Genomic DNA, 23,266 nt, shown 5'->3' with positions numbered 1-23,266 from the left:
TTTTATTTTTAGTTATGGTGGAGGTTAAAGCCACTATAGTCTGTATTTACCCCACTGGGCAGGTCTTTTGGGGGATGCAGGGAGGATATGAGAGCTTCTTGGAATATGGGGAATGGTATAGAGTCATATTACTTTAACAGTGACCCATATATAAGTCTGACTGTTTGTTTGTCTCTGTACTGGCGGCCTGTCCAGGGTGTACCCCAAATCTCGCCCCGGCATCAGCTGGGTTTGGCTCCAGCCCCCCTGCGACCCTCGAGAATGCACATTACTGGTAATAGATGGATGGAAGAACAATGACCCATACATTCATTAACTTTATCCTCTTATCATTTGGCAGGGCTGGAGGCTATCCATGGTCACAGTAGGTATGATCTACCCTTTTGAAGAAAATTAAATGTATTGATTCCTGTCATTTCCTGCAAATATAATATTGTTGCACTTCAAAATTTCCGTGAATTAGATAGATTGAATTTGCATAGTTGTCTCGATGGGCATTTAATCGCGTGTGACTAAGAAGCTACCAATGGGGTTAACAATGTATCTGTTAAATGAAGTTCAAACTAAATTTTTGACATCTTTTTGGATTGTTTCTGTACTGCATCTGTATCTATGAATACATACATGCACTTAATAAATATCCTCATATCATGTGAATGTAAAATGCTGCACATGTGAATATATTTGCACATCATTCTGTAGTGTTTGTACAGATAATGTTGAGTAAATAAAGAGGTTATAGAAGTAGGTGTACATAAGAAAACATGTTTAGAATTAGTATTTAGTATTTTCAGGGAGAATAGTGTAGTAGTACCAGGTTATAAGTATTTTGTGGAGTTCTTGCAGTACTATTAAACATCGCAGTGACGCAGCGGCACCTCATTGGTCAACCGTCACGAGCTCGGTCACGTGTCTCTCTGTGCAGGTCACTTCCGCACTTCGCTGCTGTTTGCATGTAGCCTGTTAGCCTGTTAGCTTCCTGAGTCTCCTCCTCTCTCAGTGACAGGGAAAGTAGCTTTATTCTCCAGACCAGAAGCGAGCAGCTGACGATTCAAGCTCCCGACTGCGGCCAGGTTCGCTTCTTTGTTTACCCGCAGGATAAAAACAGAGCCGCGTTGCTCATGCACTCAACCAGGAAGCGACCGTTAGCGTAGAGGAAGCTGCAGCTCATCTTCTGCTGGATCCGTCTTCAACTCCTCTGTCAGCTCGTCTGGGAGCATCGAAGCTGCTGGTTCCATTCGTTCACAGCAGGAGCAGGCATGGAGGTGAGGGAACAAGGTGGAACTCGCTGTGTGTCCTCGTGCTGAGGGGACCACACTTGTAACACGCACACGATGTTTATTTAGTTTCACAACTTCACCATCAACTTGCTCTGTTTCCATGTCCCCAGATATCATAGCCTCCACTAATAATAGTTTTTCCTAATAACACTGAAGGCATTTTCCTCCTTTCTTCTTTAAATTGAACATTTAATGTATCTTTTTTTGATTGCACAAGTTGATTTAAGTCAGTATTAAGGGAACAGTGATCTGTTGATTAATCAAAACTCTGGATAGATATACAACAACTAGCATCTGTTTTAAGGTTCCTTTTACTATTTTATGCATCGTTGGTCATTTAATATCATTGGGTTTTGGACAAAACAAGATATGTGGCTCTTTGGAAACTGATAAATCATAAATGGGTTATGTTTTTGTTTCTTTGTTGTTGTTTTTTTCACCTGACACCTGATAGACAAAATTGTTGATGCTATCACAGAAAGAATACTCGTATATTGATAAGAAAGTGATAGTTTTGATAAGGAAAACATGCATTGTCAATTTGTATTGAGAAATGACAGGAATGATTATCCCTACACTTAATATAATAGCTGCCTATCTTTCAGTTGACATGGTTTTGGACATTATCATGTGGTCACACCTTCAATGAAGAAAATGTGATGATATTAGACTCGCCTGCTTGGTGATAAATGAAATAATGGCCTTAAAAAAAAAAAAAAAAAGATAACTTTGTCCTTGTACCATCTGTTCCAGGTGTACAGTAGAAGGCCCTTCCTGGTGTGGACCCTTGTAGTTCAGCTGGTCCTGTGTGGGAGTGTGGTGTTCGCCGCTGACGGCATCAACAGCTGTAAATTGCTCTATGACTCCAAGTCGGAATGGACAGTCCTCAATCGACTGGCACCACTCACCAATAAGAAGTAAGTAACGACTCAAGCTGCTTTCAGACATGCACTGAACTCAGGGGAACCTTACAGGCATACTCTGGAGGGTCTTTATGTGTGAACACTAATGTTCAAGTGAGAGCCTCAGGACTTTCTGCTGACTTTCTCTTGCCAGTCACCTGGTGAAGAGTCAGAAGAAAGTCCGTAGGAGCCGATGTGAGAACATAGCAGGAGATCCTCTGCATGATTCAACACGAGCAAGTTGACGTGTTGATGACGTTTCTAACACGCTAAAGATGCAAACATCTTAAAAAACAAATATCTCAGGATGAAAAAGCAAAGACACCAACAAAGATATCAAGAGAGTTTGTGGTGATATGAGCCAACACTGTCACTGTCAACACTGCTGTGAACAATATCACATTTCAGTGGCGGAAATAAACGTTACATCCTGTTTCCCCCCGACTTCTGTGTTTTTGTGAACTGAGCAGAGAATCTCCGGCTCCATTGTTCATGTGTGAAAGGCAAACCCCTCCGGTGTTTTTACGCCTTGAGTTTTTACCCTCACATTTATTATTATCATTTATTTTTACTGTGATTGACAGCTTTACAGTAGTGTCCGTGGACAAAGAAGAGAGTTACAAGTACATATTCCAGTTGTGTGGAGATGCAGGAGGCGTTCAAGGAGCTGGGCTCATTCAAGTGGACAGCAAGGGAACCGAAACGAAAACAACTGTGATTGGACAGTATAATGCAACGGAAGCCTTTGGGGATAGTAAGTCTCTGCAGAATCTAAGAACTGACCCTGATTTTTTTTGTTTTGCCAGGATATCTTTTGTGACATTTGCTAGATTCTTTGTCCCAAAATTTGGATTAGGTTGCAGAATTATTTTTTTACAAATTACTAGAAAGAAGGCTGAAGCTTGAGAATTCAAATAACTCATGGACAAATTGATGTTGTGCTTTAGTTCACTTTTGTCTGTTTTTAAAAATGTTCTTGCTTTTCCAGGTGACTGGGTGATGTTGATCTACAGAAATGGCGACCCATATAATGTCCACTGCTCCAAGGAAAAGAGAAAAGCCTTTGTTATGATCTCTTGCAACCGGAAGGTGGATATGGTAAAAGAACTACAGATGGCGTTTACATCATCATATTCAAGAAACAAAATGACAGAACATTTAGATAAAAAACCAGCTCTGCATTTAATAACAATAATGAGTTCTTTCAGGTATGAAGATGAATTTAGATAATTTCCATGAATTATAAGACTTTTTTCTAATACAATGACTTAGAGTTTTAATAATAAATGATAATAATAAAGTATTAATAATAAATCATATTGTTAGTCACCTTGTGTTTGGGTAAAAATTTGAGTCAGGACAACTTTTCCAGCATTTTTTTTTGTAGTCTCATTGAAATACGTTCTGTCTCAGAGTGCTAATGTTTGCCTGAGCACAACCTAATTCTCTCTTTCACCCTCTGTCTCTTTCTAAACATGTGTTATTTACCTTCGTCTCTCTCTCTCTCTCTCTCACCCTCTCACCCTCTCTCTCTCTCTCTCTCTCTCTCTCACCCTCTCACCCTCTCTCTCTCTCTCTCTCTCTCACCCTCTCTCTCTCTCTCTCTCTCTCTCTCTCTCTCACCCTCTCTCTCTCTCTCACCCTCTCTCACCCAGGGCCAGCTGGAGGTGCTTCAGGAGGAGAGGGAGCGGGAGCAAGACTGTTTTTACCTGTTTAAGATCGACTCCAGCGCGGTGTGTCCAGATCCTTCGTCTAAGCTCAGCCCCGGCTCCATATTACTCATAATGTGTGTAAAAAGTCAAAAAATCCCTTTCTATTGTTAAATATTAGAAAGATCAGTGATCACGCTCGCTCTCTTCTTTCAGTGGGGTTTGTCTTCTGGCTGTTTACCTCATTGGAGGTTTCCTCTACCAGCGTCTGATTGTTGGCGCCAAAGGGATGGAGCAATTTCCCAATTACGCCTTCTGGGTGGAATTTGGTAACCTGACAGCAGTAAGTCTGATCCACATGATGATGACGTTATTAAAAGCTTTTGAGATTTGTTTTTTTAAGCCTCCTCACTGACAAATGAACTGATTATACTTTCTCGATGACCTCATATCAGTCGGAGGGGAGACTACGTACGTGTCCTCTACGTATGTAGACTGACACTGCAGTGGTTGGTGGAGACATACAACCGCTGAGTGGTAATTCTAGTATGTTTCATTCAGTTCTTAAGAAACATGTCTCATTTACAGGATGGGTGTGACTTTGTCTGCCGGTCAGGAAATCGAGAGGGATCCCCAGCCTACAGGGCAGTGGCCCCAGAAAGTTTAGAGGAAGAGCCAGAAGAGAGAGATGACCACTTACTACCTATGTGACCTGAATATGTCAGAAATGGGACACAATTTCTCACTGTGTGACACAGTTTACTCTTTCACAAGTTCGATGAAACTGCTGTTTGACCCACGTCTGTTTTTGGTTTGTTTGTGTTGGTCAGGACCTTCTCACAGTTCATGTGTATTCCAGACATGTGCCTAGAACAACTACTGATCTGCCTGTCACGTAAAAGGGCAAATTACTCACAGGGCGGAAAACCTGCTTTCTCTTTAAACCATGAATATCATGCTTCATGTTTGAAATAAGTCAATGAGTAATTCATCCTCGACTGCAAAGTGACAAGTGTGATGTTTCTTATGTGGAAGTCAGAGTTTGGATTTCTACGTTATGTCAACCCAGTGACCTATTGCTCATCTTATTCTGCTTAGCTAATCACTTTATGTGCAGGTTGCAGCAAGCTCTTCTTACCGGGGGTGTGGTTGTGCGCTGACAGTTGCAGGTTACAAAACACACACAAGTTCTTTTGCTTGTGTTATCCGGCTTTAATTTGTTCTAGGTTGCTTTAAAAAGAAGAGATTGAATATAAGAATGTAAGAGCTTAATTTGAAGTGTTGTGAATAGTCTACACAAATAGAAATCACTGCAAAATCCATAGCTGGAAAGACTTAGATTTTTAGTTTCCCTTTTCCGAAATTACCAAGAAGAGCTTCTACGTCTGTGCAAATATCTATAAATTGGTAAATATTCTCGGTTTCCTGACTGAAATTTGAGTTTGATTGTAACTAAACAATCCTCTTCTTTAATTTGTCAGAAAGGTCAACAATGCTGTAAAAGTCTTGTGCTAAACCAACCTTATTAAGTAACTCTTTCAAATTAGAGACAATTGGAAGTCATTTGAAGATTTATTCTGCTATTCATAATTTAGGATTTCCAAAGTATGTTCTGTATATGCAGAATATGTACATACTAAGTTACATTTTCATTTGATAATGCATATTATAGTGGGCAAACTCATCTGTCCACTTATATGATTTGTAGACTCATGTTAGACCAAATTCTCAGGCTGCTTTTTTTTACATAAAGTGGCAAAGAAAGCACTTAACCTTTTGTCTTGTATAAATATAATATAACTGCAAAACGTTATAGTTTATTGAGGATATCAAGAGTAAGGTTTGTAATATTTCTACATAAATCTATTGTAATGATTATTACTACTGAGAATTAAAGCAGACTTTTTCAACTCGACGGAAAATGTTGGAAGGTTTCAGTGAGCCGAGTTACTGTACTACTGTAAGTGTGAGCACTTTGTTTCTGTCATTTACTATTTTGTGTTTATTAATCTCAATGTTTTTTTTGCTTATTGTTTGATTACTTCAACCAACACATCTTTTTGTTTGTTTTCTGATTGCATTAAAAAATATATAAGAAACTAGTTTCTAGTTTATTTATGCCCGTTCTCGTGATGAACTCAGAACACAACGTGCAGTCACAATTTGAGATTTAATAGATGTTAATGTTTTCATAAAAGACATAACTTACACCTTATATTTTATTAGTAACTTGTATTGAAATTAAGTCAATGATTAAGATCTTCAATAATGGCAGTTAATAACACGTCTCTGTATTAGAGGTTCTAAAACTAGCCTTGAAAAACAAATTTACACCAAGATTTTATTCACAGTTCTTGGATGTGTACATATTTTCTTCCAAGATAAGTTAAGACACGATACAATGAGACAAGTTTAAGAAATAGATAAGAAAAGAAGTAGAGTACAGAATAATATACTTATAATACTAATTATTGCTCCCATGTTTTGAAATGTATGCGATAACATTTAATTTAAGCACAAGAAGAAGAGGGACAATAAATCAGAGGGTTTAATACTGTATCTCTTTCCTATGGGTTCCTGCTCACATGGGAGTGGAAGGCAATGAGAAGGCAAATATATATATAAACACAAAACATAAAGTCATTAAAACGATCAGCAACCGACATACAAGTAACATTAAGCAAAGCAGAAATCAAAACTGTCATTAACGAATACAGTCACAAAACATGGCAAGAATACTGGGATTAAAATGACACAAGGAGACACTTGTACAGAATTCAAAAACATGTAGGCACTGGTGAGAGAAGCAGACTGGAGCAAGTCAACGATACTCTTCATAAAATAGGCAAGCAAGTCCCAACTGGACTCTGCGAACACTGCAAAAAAACACAAACTGTCACTCATGTATTGATAGAGTGTAACATATATAATGACCAAAGAAGGGACTTAATATCAGGATTAAAAGACGAATAGCAAAATATTACACTAAGAAAATGTGTTAGGAAAGACATCAAGGAATATACATCATCTTCTAATGAACTATTAAAGAGAAACAGGAAAAAGGAAAATAGTTTCATTTTAGTTTAGTTTCTGTTGCCGCCAAGCTACTGCTCCACACTCCGGTTCAGAAGGTGGCGGTAATGCACCTATAAACTGGGCTGCCAATAAACACCAGTAGAAGAAGAAGAAGAAGGGGCGGGGTTTGGTTGGAGGCAAAATCCCTGAGAGGAGCTGTCTGTCGCTCTGTCTGTGTCTCTGTCTGTCTGTCTGTCTGTCTGTCTGTCGTTGTTTGCAGTTAAAACCAAGGAGCTCAACATTAATCTGTTCTTAACTTGTGAAAGAACAGAAACAAACAGGTAAGATAAACGCGAAAGTCTCCTTTAAATCACTAATGGCTGCTTTGATGCCGGGGCGACAGTCAACTAGTTGCTATCTTTCTGTCTGCTAGCATCGCTAGTTAGTTAGCCTAACCATGGTGCATTTACATTGCTAATAAACGTATGTGTTACTCTTTCACTTTTTTTGAACAGTCCAGCACTCGTTCTTTTTTTTTTTTTCAAACTCGGTTTCAAACCTTACTGTTTGTAATCATGCTGTTTCACACTTGCTGTTTTAATTACAGCTAACTACCAAAGTCCATTGTAGTTAGCCGCAGCTAGCTAGCCCCTGTCTTACTTGGTGTTTTCCTCCATGTTCTCTCTCTGCTGTCCATCTATCATGTTGACAACTGGTCGCATAATGAAAGTAGCACCTCGGCCCTGCGCCCTACGACCAGCGGCCAAACTGTGGCAACATCTGCTCCGCTCATTTCAGTGTTGACACATCTGTGCGGGGCTGTGATTTATGGACCCCCTGTAAAACAATAATACCAGGCACCTCTGTTTATATGAAGTGATCCTAATGCTGGGAACTCTCAGTCCCCAGAGACTTCAGCCCATTTGTGCATTTGTTTTGAGCTTGTTAGCCCCTCGTGAGAGACCCATTTATTGGTTATGCAGACATTATGATTATTGCTGTTGTTGTTATTCTATATATAGTATATCCCTTTTCCAGCTCCATTTTATCTTAACAATATGCTATTCCTAATGTAAAATAACAACATCACGAGTGATTATGACTGTTAAAGTTGAATTGCAAAAAAAATCTTTTTATTTAAAATGTGGTCAAACATAAACAGAAGTTAACCTATACTGTCATGAAGACCTCCAGAAAGTTTGATCTTTGGTTTTTGAGTCATTGCTGAGATACTTACCTAAAGTGGCATCACATCAGTAATTACAGTTAATAACAGCTGTTAGAGATCAGTGGTCAGGCACATGCAAAATACCAATATACGTTGTTCTATATGTTGTTGATGGGCCTATTTATTAAATTGTCTTTGAGCCCAGTTTGGGGTACAGAGTGTACATGCTGAGATAGTTACAGTTGTAATGTTATGCAGTGGAAGTAATTATTGTGTGTGTGCAGCACATGTCATTCGTCACTGCCACTTTTGGTTTTGAGCAGCAAACATGGATGGAGGCGAAGACCAAAACACAAGCGCCACCAATGGAAATCCGACTCAGACAAGTGGGAACTCCCGCGCACCCCAGATAGCCAACATGTCTCTGTATGAGAGACAGGCTGTACAGGTGAGAGTTAGCTAACAATTTATATTTGCAATTTATCATAATGTACAAATGTAAATACCCTTTGGATAAGTCTCAAAGTTGTGTGTGTGTGTGTGTGTGTGTGTTTTTGTGTGATTTTGTGTGTTTAGGCTCTTCAAGCTCTGCAAAGACAGCCAAATGCAGCTCAATACTTCCAGCAGCTCATGCTGCAGCAGCAGATCAACAGTGCCCAACTCCATAACTTGGCCGCAGTGCAACAGGTAACTGGCAGTACCAGTAGGAAAATTCAGTTGTGACCCAATTTTATTTATTTTTGATCTCTTTAAATTGTAATTTCTCTCTTTTATCCAGGCCACCCTTGCAGCTAGTCGCCAGTCCAACACCCTGAGTAACAGCACGTCCCAAGTACCTACCACTGTAAGCAATGTTTACTAATATTTACTTTGGGAATGACACACAGCTAACTTATCAAGTAGTAGTTTTTTTTGGTTACAAATGCAAGTTGTTGTTCCTCCCAGGTCAACCTCAGCACCACATCTGCAGTAGGGACGATGACCAATCCTCGTCCCCATGGCCTGGCAACCTCTGCAACCACTCCAGCTCTCAACCAGTCAGTGTTGCTGGGTGGAAACTCGGCAGGACAGGGACAGATGTATCTTAGGGTGGGTTTTAGGCAACAATCAAAACATTTTATATATATATATATATATATATATATATATATATATATATATATATTGCTCTTGTCAGTGTCACCAGTGCTTTTGATATAATAATTTAGCTGTTTATTCTGTTTTTGAAAAATCTTATTGATTTGGTGTTCCAAATGTATTCCTTGGATTGCTTTAATAGAATGTCATTAGTTTTCAATGTCATTAAAAAAATTATACACTTCAACACTGATAATCTGTCCTGTTCCTATATAGGTCAACCGCTCTCTCAGGGCTCCCCTTGCTTCTCAGCTCATCTTTATGCCTGGTGGAACAGCTACAGCTACTGTAGCCACAGTGACCCAGACACAGCCTCAGATGCAGCAGCAGCAGCAGCAACAGCAACAACAACAACAGCATGAAGTTGCTCCTACCACTGCCCAGTCGGACAATGATCAGGTTTGAGTGCCATTAAATAACTGTAATGTCAAGTTTGAGCTATTTAAAAGTTGTATAGTCTTCAGATTTGTATATTGTTTGTTTAAGAAATATGATTGGTCCAGTCAAATAGTCACAAGACTCTCTTCTCCTGCTTTATTTCTCAAATACTCCTTTATGTCCTAGGTGCAGAACTTGGCCCTACACTGTGCTTCCACTCCCAGAGCAGTTTCTATCAAGTCTGAGCTTCCAGAGAGGAAAGACTGTGCCAGCTTTCCTCTCGGTCAGCAGCAGCAGACTTTCTCCCAGAACGCTCAGCAGCAGCAAGTACAACCACAACAGCAACAACAAATAGTCAAACCCAATTTTACTCAGCAGTCCACTGCCAACACTATGACTGTAAAAACTGGAAACCAGGCCATGACTGTCACCCCTGCTGCTTCTGTAGCTCCCTCCTCCACCAACTCTGCAGCACTCCCTCTCTCACAACTCCTCTTGTCCTCCTCTGCTGCCCCTGTGATCTTGGTACCCACGTCAAATGTTCCTACCTCCACCCAGGGCTACACCATTGGCTCAGTGACCACAAAAGCCAACATCAACACACAGACTCTGGTGGTGCAGCCACTACAACAGGCCTGCGCTACAGCAGACAAAGGGCCTGTGCCTATCCAGCCCAAGACAGCCCAGGGACACCGTTTACCTGTGCAGTTGCCTCCTAGACACCCACCTCCCATTCTACCAGCACCACCTAGCAACAGCCATGCCTCCACTGCAGGACACAACCATCCCCACATCCCTGTGCAGCTTGTGGGAGCCAGGCAGGGCTTAGCCGGAAATGCTCAGGCTGTTGCCCTGGCCAATGCACGAAGCAGCACAGCCCATGACAACACAGCTAGTGGGAATGTTAACACAGTGTCCAACAACAGTGCGATGGTAAGATCAACCATTTGAAAGGACGAACTCGGTGACACTGACACTGTTTTGCTTAGGTGAAGTCTAATAACTGCCGCTGCTTTTTCCTCCACATACCATCAGATGAAGCCTGCCATTGGCTCTCTTAAGAGAAAATCTGACTGTGATGTACCAAACGAGATGGCGACAGAATCATTAGACTCTGCACCAGTAAAAGATTCTGCTCCTCCCTTATCCCCTGCCCCCACAAAGGACTCAGGTCAGTTTGTCTTCTCCAAATCCAGCACAAATAATTAGTAATATTTGAATCCTTGAAATCTGGTTTAATAACCTGTTCCCTGTTTGTTTCAATCCTCACTGTAGCTCCTGCAACAGCTGCCTTCTCATCTCCTCCCACGCTGTCCTTACCTCTGCCTTTGCCAAGAGTTGGGCATGGGGACAAAGACAGAGCTCCGGTTCCGCAGGCAGTGGTCAAACCTCAAGTTCTCACCCACCTCATAGAGGGCTTTGTTATCCAGGAGGGAGCTGAACCCTTCCCTGTAAGTGCACCCTGCCATGAAAATGCAGATTTCACATAAAATCCTAGCTTAAGTTTGAATGACACTGGCTGTGTTGCTTTCTGTGTGAAAAGCTCCTTACTGTCAGGCTTGTATGTGATGTGACAGGTTGCCGGACTCCTCAAAGACAGAGATTTTGCTCTGGCTGGCCGCTCAGAAAACGGACCTCCATGTAAGTGGAGTTTTGGATTTGAAAGAATATGATACCATAAACCTGTTTGTATGTATTTTCCAAATGTAATATATCTGTATACTTTACTTTTCTCTGCAGTGTTGAAGTGTGAATACTGTGGAAACCTGGCACCAGCCAGCCAGTTCAGAGGCTCAAAGAGGTTCTGCTCAAATACTTGTGCTAAGAGGTAGGATTTCCTCCAACATCCTAAAGGCTTGTTTCTGCAAAGAGAGATAAATCACCTCCCACATACTTCAATGTCTGATTCTCTAAGATTGAAATGGTTGTTAAGCAATACATCCACTAGAGGGCAGCGCAGAGTCAACAGTTACTGACAACAACAAACATGGCAATGGTGGAGGAGGTTGTGATGTTGTACCTCTTAAGAAAGAGGAAATAGTGGCTGTTTGTTCCTGTGCCTGGGCAAAGTAATAGATGTATGTAATTTCTTACCAACTCGCAAAGTCTCTCCTCAAAAAGTTCTGCCATGGTTGAATTTCTTCCTCGTGTCCTGATTGTCTCGTTTGAATTATTGGCTACCCTGCCCCCCATGATTTCCAGTGGTACTGCCCCATTTTGTCTCTTTCATCCACGTGCAGACAGAAGACTCAGTCCGTGTCTGTACACATATCTAACGTTGAGCATAAATGAGCCTTAGAGATAATTAAATAACTTCGTTTTTTATGCTACCTTGTTTAAAATAAGCTAAAAACTCTGAGCAGGCAACAACATGGAACTCCAAATCCCTTCCTGTGTATTGACTGTTCCTCTTGGTCCACAGGTACAATGTGAGCTGCAGCCAACACTTCAAGACAAGCCGGGTCCGAAGTGGAGCAGGACTGGCATCCCCTCCTGCACCGTCTGAGAGCATGGCAAAGCGCAGGGGCCCCTCCCGCAGGAGCAGTTCTAATATCACCTGTAATAAAATGTCAAACAGGCATCTAGCTGTGAAGGTAAGAACTGAAGTTTAAAGGACAAAGTTGGAGATATTACATATTTTGAGACAGTAATGACTTGATCTACTATCGATTATTATTATTAAAAAACACACCAATAATTTATTTTGAGTCAAATCCTCATACAGCTTACTGGAGCCTACTGGATGCTCATTAGAGTACGAAATATGTGCTAATCCTCTGAAAACAGTCCCTACCAGATGCACTATTTACCTCCTTTTGAGTTACATTTGCTAAAAACTAGAATTCTAGTTTTAGGAAATGATGTAACCTGTCCTTCAAAATGCATTTTGTATTTGTAGCTCATCTTTCTGAAGATTGTTTATATCATGTGATATATTAGTAAAAAATTATGCATACTCTCACTGGCTTTTTTAATAATCTAAATCTCCGCTCTTTTGGGTGCAGTGTCATTCTGAGTCCAGTCGCTCGGAGGACGTGTCCAGCGATGGGGAGGAAGAAGAGGAGGATGATTCTCCTTCACTTTCTCCAACCTCCTCACACTCCTGCTCCAGAGCGGACCACAGCGCCCCTCAGTCTGACAGTTCAGCTCCTGGTAGCCTTCCACTGGAGGGCGCCCACTTTCTCTCAGCAACTCCTGCTCAATGGAGTGTTGAAGAAGTCTGCAGGTTCATCTCTTCGCTTCAAGGTTGGTGTTCAGTGATTAGGAAACTGTTAAAAGCCTCAGTGTGTGATGCAACATGTCTCCTGGGGCCTTAGCTATGAAGGAGGATTTGTGGTCACTGAGGTAACTTGAGGTTCAACCCTGAGTTTTCAGTCCTGTGAAGCTGTTTCACTTGTTACCAGGGTAAATCCTCATGGTAACTTACACTGAACTGCTAATCAGATTACTGGAAAACAGAGTTATCGATCTACAGGATCCTGGCAGGGACAAAAGAGTTGAGGCGCAGTAAATTGAGAAATAATAAATGTCAGCAGATCTTTTTATAGATGGGTGGAATCATTTTGCTGTTTGAAACTTTTGTAAATTTTATATGTCACTGACTTGATTCTATCAGCAACTCCCCCTCTGTCGCATTAACACTCACTTAGCTGGATAAGAAAACCCAGGGTTCACTGAGACAGTTGATAAGCAGCTTCGTAGTAGAGGTTATCAGTTCAGCCGATGTAAGGTTAAGTGAAGCAGGATAACGAAAACATATCCTGTGCGTGTTGAACTCACTTAGTAACGCAGGTCACTGGCCTCTTTCTGGGCTGGTTGTATCACCTTGTCTCTCTTTTGTGCTCAGGTTGTGAAGAGCTGGCCGCCCAGTTTCTGTCCCAGGAAATAGACGGGCAGGCTCTCCTGCTTCTGCGAGAGGACCATCTCATCTCCACCATGAATATCAAGCTGGGTCCCGCTCTCAAGATCTGTGCCTCCATCAACAGCCTGCGTGAGTGAAGAGGTCGGTGCTAAAGCGGGGATCAATACCTGGACTTGCTCCTTTTGTTAGTAACAAGTTATAAACCTAAGACTGAGATCATTACAAAACAATGGTGCTCCATCGACCGTGTGCTGATATGGAAACGGACAGTTTACCCTTTGGACCTTGAATGTGTAAAAACTGAATATATGTGTATGTGTGGGTGGTGAGAAAGGACATTCTGAAATACCCATGTCTGTCTGTTGGTCACTTTTTTTCTGTTACCGTGTGTAGAGACCTTTTGTATGTAAACTATACACCAGCCTGCAGTTATCGATGCTCGGTGTTCTAGCTAGAACAGCTCACCTGTTGGGTTCAAAAAAGACATGTTGCCTTCTTGCTGTATTTCAAACAGTGCTTTAACTTTAGTAGTATGATTTCTGATGTCAGCAACAACCACTTCATTGAAACGTTTCTGTCTGAGTACTTTTTCTTTTTTTTTAACCATAGATGTTTAACCCAGGCTCCAATCTCATCGAGCGAAGGACACTCAAACAGCCTAGAATCTTAATTAGTTCATTTTATTAGTTATTAAAAGTTTAGTTTTGTATCTTTTCCATTTTGTATTACAATCAAAATTATTTTTTCATGGATATAATAGTTTTAGTAGCTTTAATCAACCTAACTACCTGAAAATAGGTATTCTTCACAGTTTGCCCTCTAGTGGGCGAAGTGGAAGTGCTCTTTGTACATGTATGCAATAATGCCAATAAAACGATTCTTGTAACAGGACGTGTTTATTCATGCTTTTACATTTAAATTTCCTTGAAAAGTAAATAATAAGGTCACCCTAGATGATTTATTTATTTAAATGTAAATACTTCACTTCATTTCTCAGGTCCATCCACATGAACTGAGCTCATAGAGAAAACGTGTAACAATATTGCAATTTTATTAACAAATCCTACATTTCCATAACTCTAACTAATATAGAATTGTACAAAAATAGCGTAATAACATGTATATATTACATCTTTTCATATACATCGGCTTCAGGTTGTAAACATTTGTAAACCATCATATATCTACGGTACCTTCTACAAGGTCAGGATGCAGCAGCTGTACGTCGGTCAAGTTTACGTATCTTAAAAGTTCACTATTACAACATTTCATGTATTTTCCCCCACAAATGAGTCACGGTTTCAAAAGGTAAATAGCTTAATATACATGTAAGATCTTCTCGTTGTTTGCATCAACATTAAGTGTGAGAATACACAGCAAAATAAAGGAAGAAACTCAGTGTCCACTTCTACACAGGACACTGTAATTGCACCAGAAAGACTTTGTGTTGTAAAAGTGCACCACTGGGGTATTTTAGAATAGTGCAATGTATATTTTGCCGGCCCAGGCAGTGATCAGAAAACAGTGTAGCTGTTGGACTCCCCGTATCCCGCTTCCTTCAGATACTGCTCAATGTTAATGGTCCCAGGCGCCTTGAGGACTTTGTCGGAGGCGCTCTTCTCCCCTGAGGCGAGCTTTCGGCTCACGTCAGCCAGGGAGGGTCGATCCTGATCCTTCCAATTACAGCAACCTTTAATGACGGTGTAACTGAGAGAGGCAAAACGTTTGTTTGTTAATGAGAGAACTTCGGCAATCGCGAGTTGCCTCAGGTTTGGGTTTGTGTCGTCTGGTTACTCACAGAGCGTTGGAGGAGTTGGAAGGTTTTTTCAGACTCTTCCCTCTTTGGTGAAACTGTAGAAGTTCATTAACTGGGATTTCTGCAAACGGAGCTTCACCTGGAGAGTAAATAGCACATGTGGGGAGATTACATATTTTCACATTACAACACCAATGTTTATGATCAACAGAGAAACTCCTTATTTTGGTGGAAAACACAACAGCAGGTACCTCCCTTTTTCTTTAGAGGTTAATGTCATGTTTCAATTGTTTTGTGTTTTCTTATCTGTTGTTGTGTTTTGAGGTAAACCATTGTTTGTTTTTTATTTGTTTTTTTCTTTTCCCAATTGTCATTTGCACTTCAGGGCCACCGTCCTTTAAGGATAGATGACTCTTTTTGGCTGATTCAGCATATTAAATACCATATAGATAAAATTCTATTAAAATCAAATATCGACATAAAATACCTCACCTTTACTAATTAACTAAAATAAATGTATGTGTATGGGAAATGTCAATGTGTTGAGACACATAATCATAATATCACAGTATATAAATATTGTGACCCTACTGTTTATTGCTGTCCCTTGTAGTAGAGAATCATACTTATCTACTAAATACATTTATGAGTCGATCCATGAATTTATAATAATAATAATAATAAATTAAGTCACAGATGAACTTACCCAGTGTTGCCATCTCATACAGTAAGAGGCCAAAGGACCAGCTGGAGAGACGCACACAAAGGAAAGTATTGGTTAGTTTTCACTGAATGAAAAATAAATGTCCCTAATAACATTTATTTCATATCCTACAGTAACGGTAGTTTGTAGCAATTTTTAGTTTCAGTGTAAGAAGAACTCACACGTCACTGCTCTGACTGGCCGGCCTCTTGGCCAGCAGCTCTGGCGCCTGCCATTTCTTCAAGCTGGTATCATCCTTCTGAGTGCCCCCCTGGTCTTTCCTCGTGTGGACCCCATGAAGACCCCAGAGCTTGGCCGTGTAGTCCTTGCTGACCAGTACGTTGCGGGCACGAATATTTCCGTGGAGAAGATCTTTGCTGTGAAGGAACTCCTGATAGAGGAAGAAGACGAGGACATCTCAGGATTAAACAGACAGGCCTGTGCGGTTACTGTAACTTAAATATTCCTGTATGTCGGCGTAACATTTGAATTGTCTGTAGAGAAGAACGTGCATTTTTAGATCAGACTTAAAGCATATTAATGTAGAGGTCATGAAAAAGTGAAAACCAATTGAATAAAAGTATTTTTGTTTCCGGGATGGAAGTTAATTTAATTTTAGAATTTTTTTTTGTAGGGCTCCAGTTGCTCAAAGCTGTAAAAGTAACATTTTGGCGATTAACAGGCAGGCGCATGTGTTTTTTTGTGCATGTGCTTTGGAGGAAAATCCTGTCAACAAGTCAATCCTGAGGTTCAGTCCCGAGTTCTGTCACTGATTTCAAAGTCAAACGTGGCTTAAAAAGTTGTTAGTTATTTTCATACTGACCAGAGCTGAGGCCACCTGCTGGGCCATAGTAAATATTCTTCTCTCAGTTATTTCACATGGAGGATCCACATGTTCCTGAAAGAATAAACACCCCAACAAGTTATACTCTGTCATTTCCTATTTTACTTCAGTTATATAATTTTTTTAAAACACCTCACACTTCCTACCTGTCTGGATCTCCACAGGAGGCTGAGCAGGTCTCTGTTCTCCAGCTCCTCCACCACTGTGACCAGGGGAGCTCGCAGGGACACCACACCGAGCAGCTCCGGCAGGAATGGATGAGGCCCGAGCTGAGCCAGGAAGGAGGCAAAACCCAGGAAGTTGTGTCTTTCTGAAGCATCCGCAGAGTCTGTGGAGCATAAAAAAAAACGACAGGGAAACGAAAATGAAAAACTAAAAACTGTAGCAGCAGAAGTCAGAAAAGAAAGACCTGAAAATCAGATGATTATGAGCTCTTTAACCATCTCACCATTCAGCACCCGCAGGACCACGTTCCTGTTCTCCATCCGGGCCCTGTAGAGGGACACAGAGGAGTCGGAGCGCAGGCTGAAGGCCACGGGCAGAGGGGTGACCAGGTTGAAGGACTCGGGCAACCTCTGGCGGGGCAACTCCCTGGGCTGGACGATGGGAGTGAAACTGGGCTGGAAGGGCTGTGGTTGGGGGTCGGGCGGGGGAGCGAGTGTTCTCACAGGCACGGAGAGGTTCTTGGAGGAGTAGGCGTTTGTGGGGTTGAAGGTGGAGTAGGAAGTGGGTATGTCCAGAGCGATGCTTTCATGCTCCAGCACATTGATGCCTGGTGGAGCTACGGACAGAGATACAGAGGGAGAGAGAGAATAATCATTATTATGGAATAAATACAAGATCAGAATTATTATTATTATTATTTCCAGTATTGAAATATATTTTTTAAATAATAATAAAACATTATAAATAGTCAAGAATGCTCAGCTGCAGTGTAATGGAAAAAGCCAAAGGTAGGATTATCTCTGTATTGAATAATTAAATAATTGATCACATACATGCATCTTGAGTTTAAGAACAAATATTTAATAACCAGTTTATATCACACTATTATGTAGTCGTATGCAGCTATATGGACATTTTGAGTACTAGTTAAAGCACAGTATTTTGTAATATTACAGAGTTTTACTATAATGTCATTCATCAATATACTGCGTCATGCATAACCTTGGGACTCCATTTCTGGTGGTTATAGCACATACTTAAAAAAACAAATAGCTTATTACCAATGCATTATAGTGTGTTATAAACCATTTATTAAATGTTTTCATCGTGCTTACACATGCTTCATAGTGTTGCAGAATAGCAATGATAAACTGTATGATCTGTCTGTGAGCGGGTGAAAGCTTTTACAATTTTGGTTTCACTTATTTACATGTGATTTTAAAGGATAAGATTGAAAAGCAAACATGATCTAAATATTGTAGGAAAATCAAACAGAATTTGATTTGATTTTGAAGTTTAACGGTGTGAAAAGTTTCAAACACTTTCACTGCTTTGATGAGATACATGTCCACCTCCTGAAAACTGCAACAGAAGAAATACACAGATGAAAACATCGTCTGCTCCGGTGTCTTACCATCGATACCGTGCAGTTCTCTCCTGGAGGTCGACTTTGAGGCCCGTGGACGCATCCGTTCGACTCTCTCCGGACAGAAGCGCATCAGCAAAACGAAGACCAGGGTGACCAGGAAGCTGGCCAGCAGGAAGATGGGCACTACGATCACCTCCTGCTCGTAGACACGGATCTCTGCACACAGCACGGAGCAGATACAAGGAAACGTCAGCGGCTCTGTATTTGCACGACGTGTGCCGGTATGTTTGTTCATCTCTCGACTCCAGTGACCTTTCACGTCACTGATGGTCGGAGTCTTCAAGATCTATCTCTGATAATAAGACTCACCACAGATTGTATCTCCATGTTTGCAGCGGTAGTCTGCCTCTGACAGCGAAGACATCCTGTCAAATGTAAATGTGAGAGTGTATTTTATTCACTTTTGTCCATTTCACACATTTAGGTCTCTAATAGCTCCGCCAGGGAGGTTATGTTTTCACCTCAGTCCATTTGTTTGGAAGTTTGTCAGCAGGATTACGTGAAAACAACACAACAGATTTCTATGAAACTTGGTGGAAAGATGTGGTCGGGGTCAGGGAGGATTCCCTTTCGATTTTGGTGCGGATCCAGGTTTTTATTTTTCACTTCCTGTCATTTTCACCGTGAGATAGAACTTTTTTTGTCACTGTTTGCTACGGGAATCATTCATGGATCTTGATTTCAAAAAGTCAAGTATTTAGTAGGTTTCAAGTAAGTTGTTTCTATATGCTCATACAGTTGTTAGGTCTTAAAGTCTTTGTCGTGGATGACCAAATGGACGCACATGATTCAAAGCAGCAGATATAAAGTGACAGTGGAAATCGTGAAACCCACTCTGAGTGGTAACATGACTCCTGCAGCCACGTAACCAGTGTGAGAAGGTGTCTGAGCCAATGTGTAACTGAGACCAGGAACAGTGTTGTATCACAGCCTCTGAGACGTTTTGGAATATCAGAGTAAAAAAACTCTTCTGACACTTCGCTGCATCTTCTTCAACCACAGTGAACCTTGCTCCCTGTGGCTTCACAGCACACACCTCCTCTGTTCGTCAATCTTAAAGATGAAGTCATATTATATGAGCTCAACTAGAACACACACCCTTTATCAAAGCCCCGTGAAGAAAAACAAGGATATAAGGATATATACTTCAAGTGACACTGCCGCCTCACAGAAAACCATTTTAACCCCATGATCGTCCTCTCACATCAGATCCCGGCAGTCCAAACCTGTTCATCTGCATTTTTTGTACACATTATTACCAGGGCTGCACTACACACCCTAAAGGGCAAACATACAGGACAGAACAGCAGTGGCTCGCACATTCAAACCAATGATAATCACAGAAAGAGTGAGATACACACAGTTGAAGCTTTTATTTACATGAACACGAGGCAGATACACCAGCTCCCTCCACCTCGCTGCTGCCTTCATGACTTCAAAATCCGATGGAGTGACCATGAGGAGACACGTAGTGAATTATTTCTTACCTCAGCTCCTTCAGTTGTTACTTAGACCCCAGATAAAATGATAGATCCTGTTATTGGAGGCTCATGTTTCCCTCCTTCACGCAGACAGGCACCTTTCACACATCCTCCCAGATGAACGTGGAGCCTGCTCAGATCGTCATTGTCTTGTTTTTCTCAGGCGACGTCAGGCTCAGGGGATTGACGTACTGCTCTGTTTGTCTACCTTCCACCTTCAGTGTTTTTCTCAACTCCACCCTCTTCACCTGCTCCTTATCTGTCTCCCTCTCTTATTTACCCTTCCTTTTTCCTCCTCTCTGTCTCCGTCCCTCTCAGCTCCAGTGTTGATGCACCAGCACTGCTTTTCTAACACTTTGCTCTACCACATTCTGTTGTTTTCTTTTTCCTTTTTGAAGCCAGCAGTGTGTCAGCTTCTACCAGCCCTGCCTCTCTCCTCTTTGTTTAGGGAAACTGGTCCTGCAGGTCCTTGTCATTTAAAGTCTCCTTTTGTCAAGCGTGTGTGGCCCTCATTGCCCAGGAACTCGTATGACAAGCTCTGCATTCCCTGGAGTATTTAGGTGACAATAACAAGCTGCACTTCCTTCCAGGTAGAGGTAACAAATAAAGAAACATCTCCCCACTCCTAAAAACATGTAAATAGCCAGCTGTCAAGTCAGATCAGGCATTGTTAAAAGATGCCACAGTTCGCTCTACCACAAAGATTATATCATACAGTGGATAGGGAACTTGTGTTTACAGTTTTTAGAATTAAGAGCTCAGAGGCTCTGCCTGAGGAAATACAACAGGCTGACTCAGTAACCTCCTTTAATTTAAAGTTTTACACACACTTTTATCGTATCACACTCTCCGATTTTACCTAATTCAAGTTTTTATCATTCTAACGGGTGGTCTTGTTTGGATTTTAGTATTTTTTATGTTTATTTATTTTACTTGTGTGTCATTTATTTGTGAGGCATCTTGTAACTTTGTTTCGAGAAGTGCTATATAAATAGATATAACGTAAAGTAAAGTAAAGTAACGTAAAGTAACGTAAAGTAACGTAACGTAAAGTAACGTAAAGTAACGCGAAGTAACGTAAAGTAATGTAAAGTGACGTAACGTGACGTAACGAAAAGTAAAAAGTAACGAAAAGTAACGAAGGCTGCCTGTTTGGTCTAGCATATTTAGGTCTAGCGAGTTGATGAACTTTAACACCACACCATTAATATGGCGTTTGACGAAAAGTCCCAGTAATCTTATGCCTACATTATCAATGTCTTGAGACCCGTTTGATACAGTTTGACATGGTTACGGTCAGTAGATGAGGAGGAATACATCCAAGTGTAAGACATGCAAAAAACAAGACATTTCCTGTTTCCACCAGGGGGCGCTGTGATTTTAAGTCAAGATTTCTGTGTAGATGTCATCAGGCTGGGACTCTTGTCTTACATGTTTAGTTTGGAACTCGATTGGAACAAATATGTCAGAGATACAGAACCTCATGTTTTGATGGCGTGTAATCAAACTTTGACGCCATGCCACGGTCACACCGTGTGACGAAAAATCGATCTTTGAGTTAGTTTTTATCTCCATCTTGTTTAAATGACACTCATCTCAATATGAAGTTGATCTGATGAAAGCCCTACGACAAGTTCGTCAAAGTAAAAATGTGGAAAATGGCCAATATGGCCACTAAAGTCAAAATGGTGGGCTTCCTGTTGCTTTTTTCCAATTGCACCTCTGACCATTTTTGTTTGTCTTGTCATGATACACCTGGGCTACGATTTTTGTGAAGATCGGTGAAAGCTAACTGAGGGGCTTTTCCTTAGATGGCGCTGTTGAGCCATTTTTCCACGCCCATTTCCAATTACTCCAGCATACAATTACTTTTTGGGGTTTTGAATTCCCTGCAAACTTTGGTAACAATTTGAGCATGTCTAGGCCCTGAAAAAGCCCCAAAAGGGAAATACAAATCCTTCAAAATACAATAGGGCCTCCCACTGGAGGTGCTCGGGCCCTAAATAGACATGCTCAAAAGATCATGAAACTTTGCAGGAAATTCAAGACCTACGGATATTTTATTCAATGTTGTTTTTATGTAGCCAACTGTTCCTTTGATGTCACATTTGAAACCCTCATGCCTGTGTTCTAGTTAGGGCCCGAGCACCGAACAGTAGGAGCCAGTGGGAGGCCCTATTGAACACAGGCATGAGGGCCTGTATTGTGTAGCCAACTGTTCCTTTGATGTCACGTATGAAACCCTCTTTAAACCCTATTTATTGAACTCTGGAGGAGAAATTTGTCAGTTGAGTTTGAGACGGCGACAGGATAACAGCTCCAACCTGACCCTTCATATTCAACACTGCTACCAGTCCAAGACAGGGAGAAGACAACAGCTCCAAGAAACATCAAGACTATTAGAAGACAACGGATCATTTTTCTCTACAACACTTACCCTGTACCTGTGTTCAGCCAAGATGAAGAAGGGACACAACTTAAGAAACGAGGTAAGATTTTCTAATCAGGAGACACTTTTAGTGTTCCACATATTCAGACCACCTTACATTTTATTTCATTATTTCATGTTTTGTCTGTGAATTTTCAATAAACCCATCACATCAGTCACCTGACATTTAGTCTGAACTGACAGTTGCGGTCTGTGTGTTACAATACTTTCCATGAAATGAGTCTCTGTGGATATTATGCAGCTTCTGTTTAGGATAATTCACTTTCACTTTAGTGTTGAGATACTGTACTTAAGAGAAATGCAGAAACTGCATTTAAATTAACTCGTAACAATTTCATGTGATGATCAATGTTTTAAGAGAGATAATGAACGGATGGATGAGAAATCGTCTGAATTGATGAAAGTGATGTAACTGTTAAAGTTACATTCAGCAGTGTGGATCATTAGAGATGAAGATGAAAGACCTCTTGTCTTTTTCTGTGTATCCAAACTTATGATGGGAGTGTGTATTTACCTGTTATATGTATGTTTGTGTCTTTCAGTCCGTTGTACATCATGTGGAATCTCCCACCAAAACGATTGAGTTCCTCCATGGAGAGATCAAGGAAATGGAATTTGAGGGAATGGAGCTAGCTCAGGAAAATGCGGCACTGAAGTGCATGATGTCCACAAATGATGCTAGGTGGAAGAGGGACAAACAGGCCATGCAGGATCAGATTGATTCCGCCAAACAGGGGCAGGCCTTTGACTCTGGAAGAGCCATGCAGACAGAGTTGGAGGACGAGCTCAAGGAGTTGAAGCTGGTGTTGAAGGACAAAGAAAAGTACATCTACAAATTGAGTTCTCGTCCTAAAAACGATCAGATCGAGAGGGTGAAAAGGGAGCTGAGTGACAAGTGCAACCAGGTCAAGGCGATGGAGATTTCCTTTGACAAGAAGATGAAGCACATCATCTCTGAAAAAGATGCAGTGAAAAGTGATCTAGAGAGGCAGCTGACTGCTGAAAACTCAGCTCTGGCCAAAGAGAATACAGCTCTGAAGAAGCAGGC

At 41.1% G+C, this 23,266-nt stretch overlaps 3 protein-coding genes across 6 annotated transcripts; 2 read left to right on the top strand and 1 right to left on the bottom strand.

The window, feature by feature from the left end:
• Positions 1–915: 915 nt before the first annotated feature.
• m6pr (mannose-6-phosphate receptor (cation dependent)) lies at positions 916–5,930 on the top strand. Of its 4 annotated transcripts, none has more exons than XM_034611153.1 (7): positions 916–1,265; positions 2,034–2,197; positions 2,767–2,936; positions 3,171–3,280; positions 3,838–3,968; positions 4,048–4,174; positions 4,420–5,930. In XM_034611153.1, exons 1-7 carry the CDS (start codon positions 1,260–1,262, stop codon positions 4,540–4,542), a joined length of 831 nt encoding a protein of 276 aa, XP_034467044.1. In that variant the 5' UTR covers positions 916–1,259; the 3' UTR covers positions 4,543–5,930. The 4 variants fall into 4 exon arrangements, with proteins under 4 accessions (XP_034467044.1, XP_034467041.1, XP_034467042.1 ...); XM_034611150.1 differs by having other exon boundaries at positions 916–1,266; positions 2,017–2,197; positions 2,767–2,933; positions 3,168–3,280; XM_034611151.1 differs by having other exon boundaries at positions 916–1,266; positions 2,017–2,197.
• A 1,077-nt stretch (positions 5,931–7,007) lies between these two features.
• Positions 7,008–14,275, top strand: phc1 (polyhomeotic homolog 1). Its single transcript, XM_034611034.1, has 14 exons — positions 7,008–7,187; positions 8,338–8,462; positions 8,591–8,701; positions 8,793–8,858; positions 8,960–9,103; positions 9,368–9,550; positions 9,716–10,462; positions 10,565–10,700; positions 10,805–10,980; positions 11,107–11,170; positions 11,270–11,357; positions 11,952–12,123; positions 12,535–12,775; positions 13,377–14,275. Exons 2-14 carry the CDS (start codon positions 8,343–8,345, stop codon positions 13,526–13,528), a joined length of 2,400 nt encoding a protein of 799 aa, XP_034466925.1. The 5' UTR covers positions 7,008–7,187; positions 8,338–8,342; the 3' UTR covers positions 13,529–14,275.
• On the bottom strand, positions 13,768–20,293 carry styk1b (serine/threonine/tyrosine kinase 1b). The gene is made up of 10 exons (XM_034611122.1): positions 19,776–20,293; positions 18,598–18,653; positions 18,274–18,444; positions 17,143–17,475; positions 16,841–17,022; positions 16,674–16,748; positions 16,033–16,241; positions 15,854–15,894; positions 15,190–15,286; positions 13,768–15,098 (listed from the first exon to the last, which is right to left on the bottom strand). The coding sequence occupies exons 2-10, from the start codon at positions 18,650–18,652 to the stop codon at positions 14,906–14,908; spliced, it is 1,356 nt and encodes a 451-aa protein (XP_034467013.1). The 5' UTR covers position 18,653; positions 19,776–20,293; the 3' UTR covers positions 13,768–14,905.
• Between the last annotated feature and the right edge of the window lie 2,973 nt (positions 20,294–23,266).

The sequence above is a fragment of the Hippoglossus hippoglossus genome, chromosome 16 (genome assembly GCF_009819705.1).
Source record: "Hippoglossus hippoglossus isolate fHipHip1 chromosome 16, fHipHip1.pri, whole genome shotgun sequence".
Classification (NCBI taxonomy): domain Eukaryota; kingdom Metazoa; phylum Chordata; class Actinopteri; order Pleuronectiformes; family Pleuronectidae; genus Hippoglossus; species Hippoglossus hippoglossus.
Note: the sequence above shows the minus strand (reverse complement) of the source record. Positions and strands in the feature narration are given on the sequence as shown.

Excerpts from the sequence above, each read along its gene's own strand:
- m6pr (XM_034611150.1), top strand. Across the intron at positions 3,281-3,837 it reads GCAACCGGAAGGTGGATATG|GGCCAGCTGGAGGTGCTTCA; the intron begins GTAAAAGAACTA and ends TCTCTCACCCAG. Across the intron at positions 4,175-4,419 it reads AATTTGGTAACCTGACAGCA|GATGGGTGTGACTTTGTCTG; the intron begins GTAAGTCTGATC and ends TCTCATTTACAG.
- phc1 (XM_034611034.1), top strand. The coding sequence starts at position 8,343 with ATGGATGGAGGCGAAGACCAAAACACAAGCGCCACCAATGGAAATCCG. Across the intron at positions 11,171-11,269 it reads CTCAGAAAACGGACCTCCAT|TGTTGAAGTGTGAATACTGT; the intron begins GTAAGTGGAGTT and ends TTTTCTCTGCAG. Across the intron at positions 12,124-12,534 it reads ACAGGCATCTAGCTGTGAAG|TGTCATTCTGAGTCCAGTCG; the intron begins GTAAGAACTGAA and ends TTTTGGGTGCAG.
- styk1b (XM_034611122.1), bottom strand. The coding sequence starts at position 18,652 with ATGTCTTCGCTGTCAGAGGCAGACTACCGCTGCAAACATGGAGATACA. Across the intron at positions 17,476-18,273 it reads AGAACTGCACGGTATCGATG|CTCCACCAGGCATCAATGTG; the intron begins GTAAGACACCGG and ends CTCTGTCCGTAG. Across the intron at positions 15,099-15,189 it reads TCCAACTCCTCCAACGCTCT|TTACACCGTCATTAAAGGTT; the intron begins GTGAGTAACCAG and ends TGCCTCTCTCAG.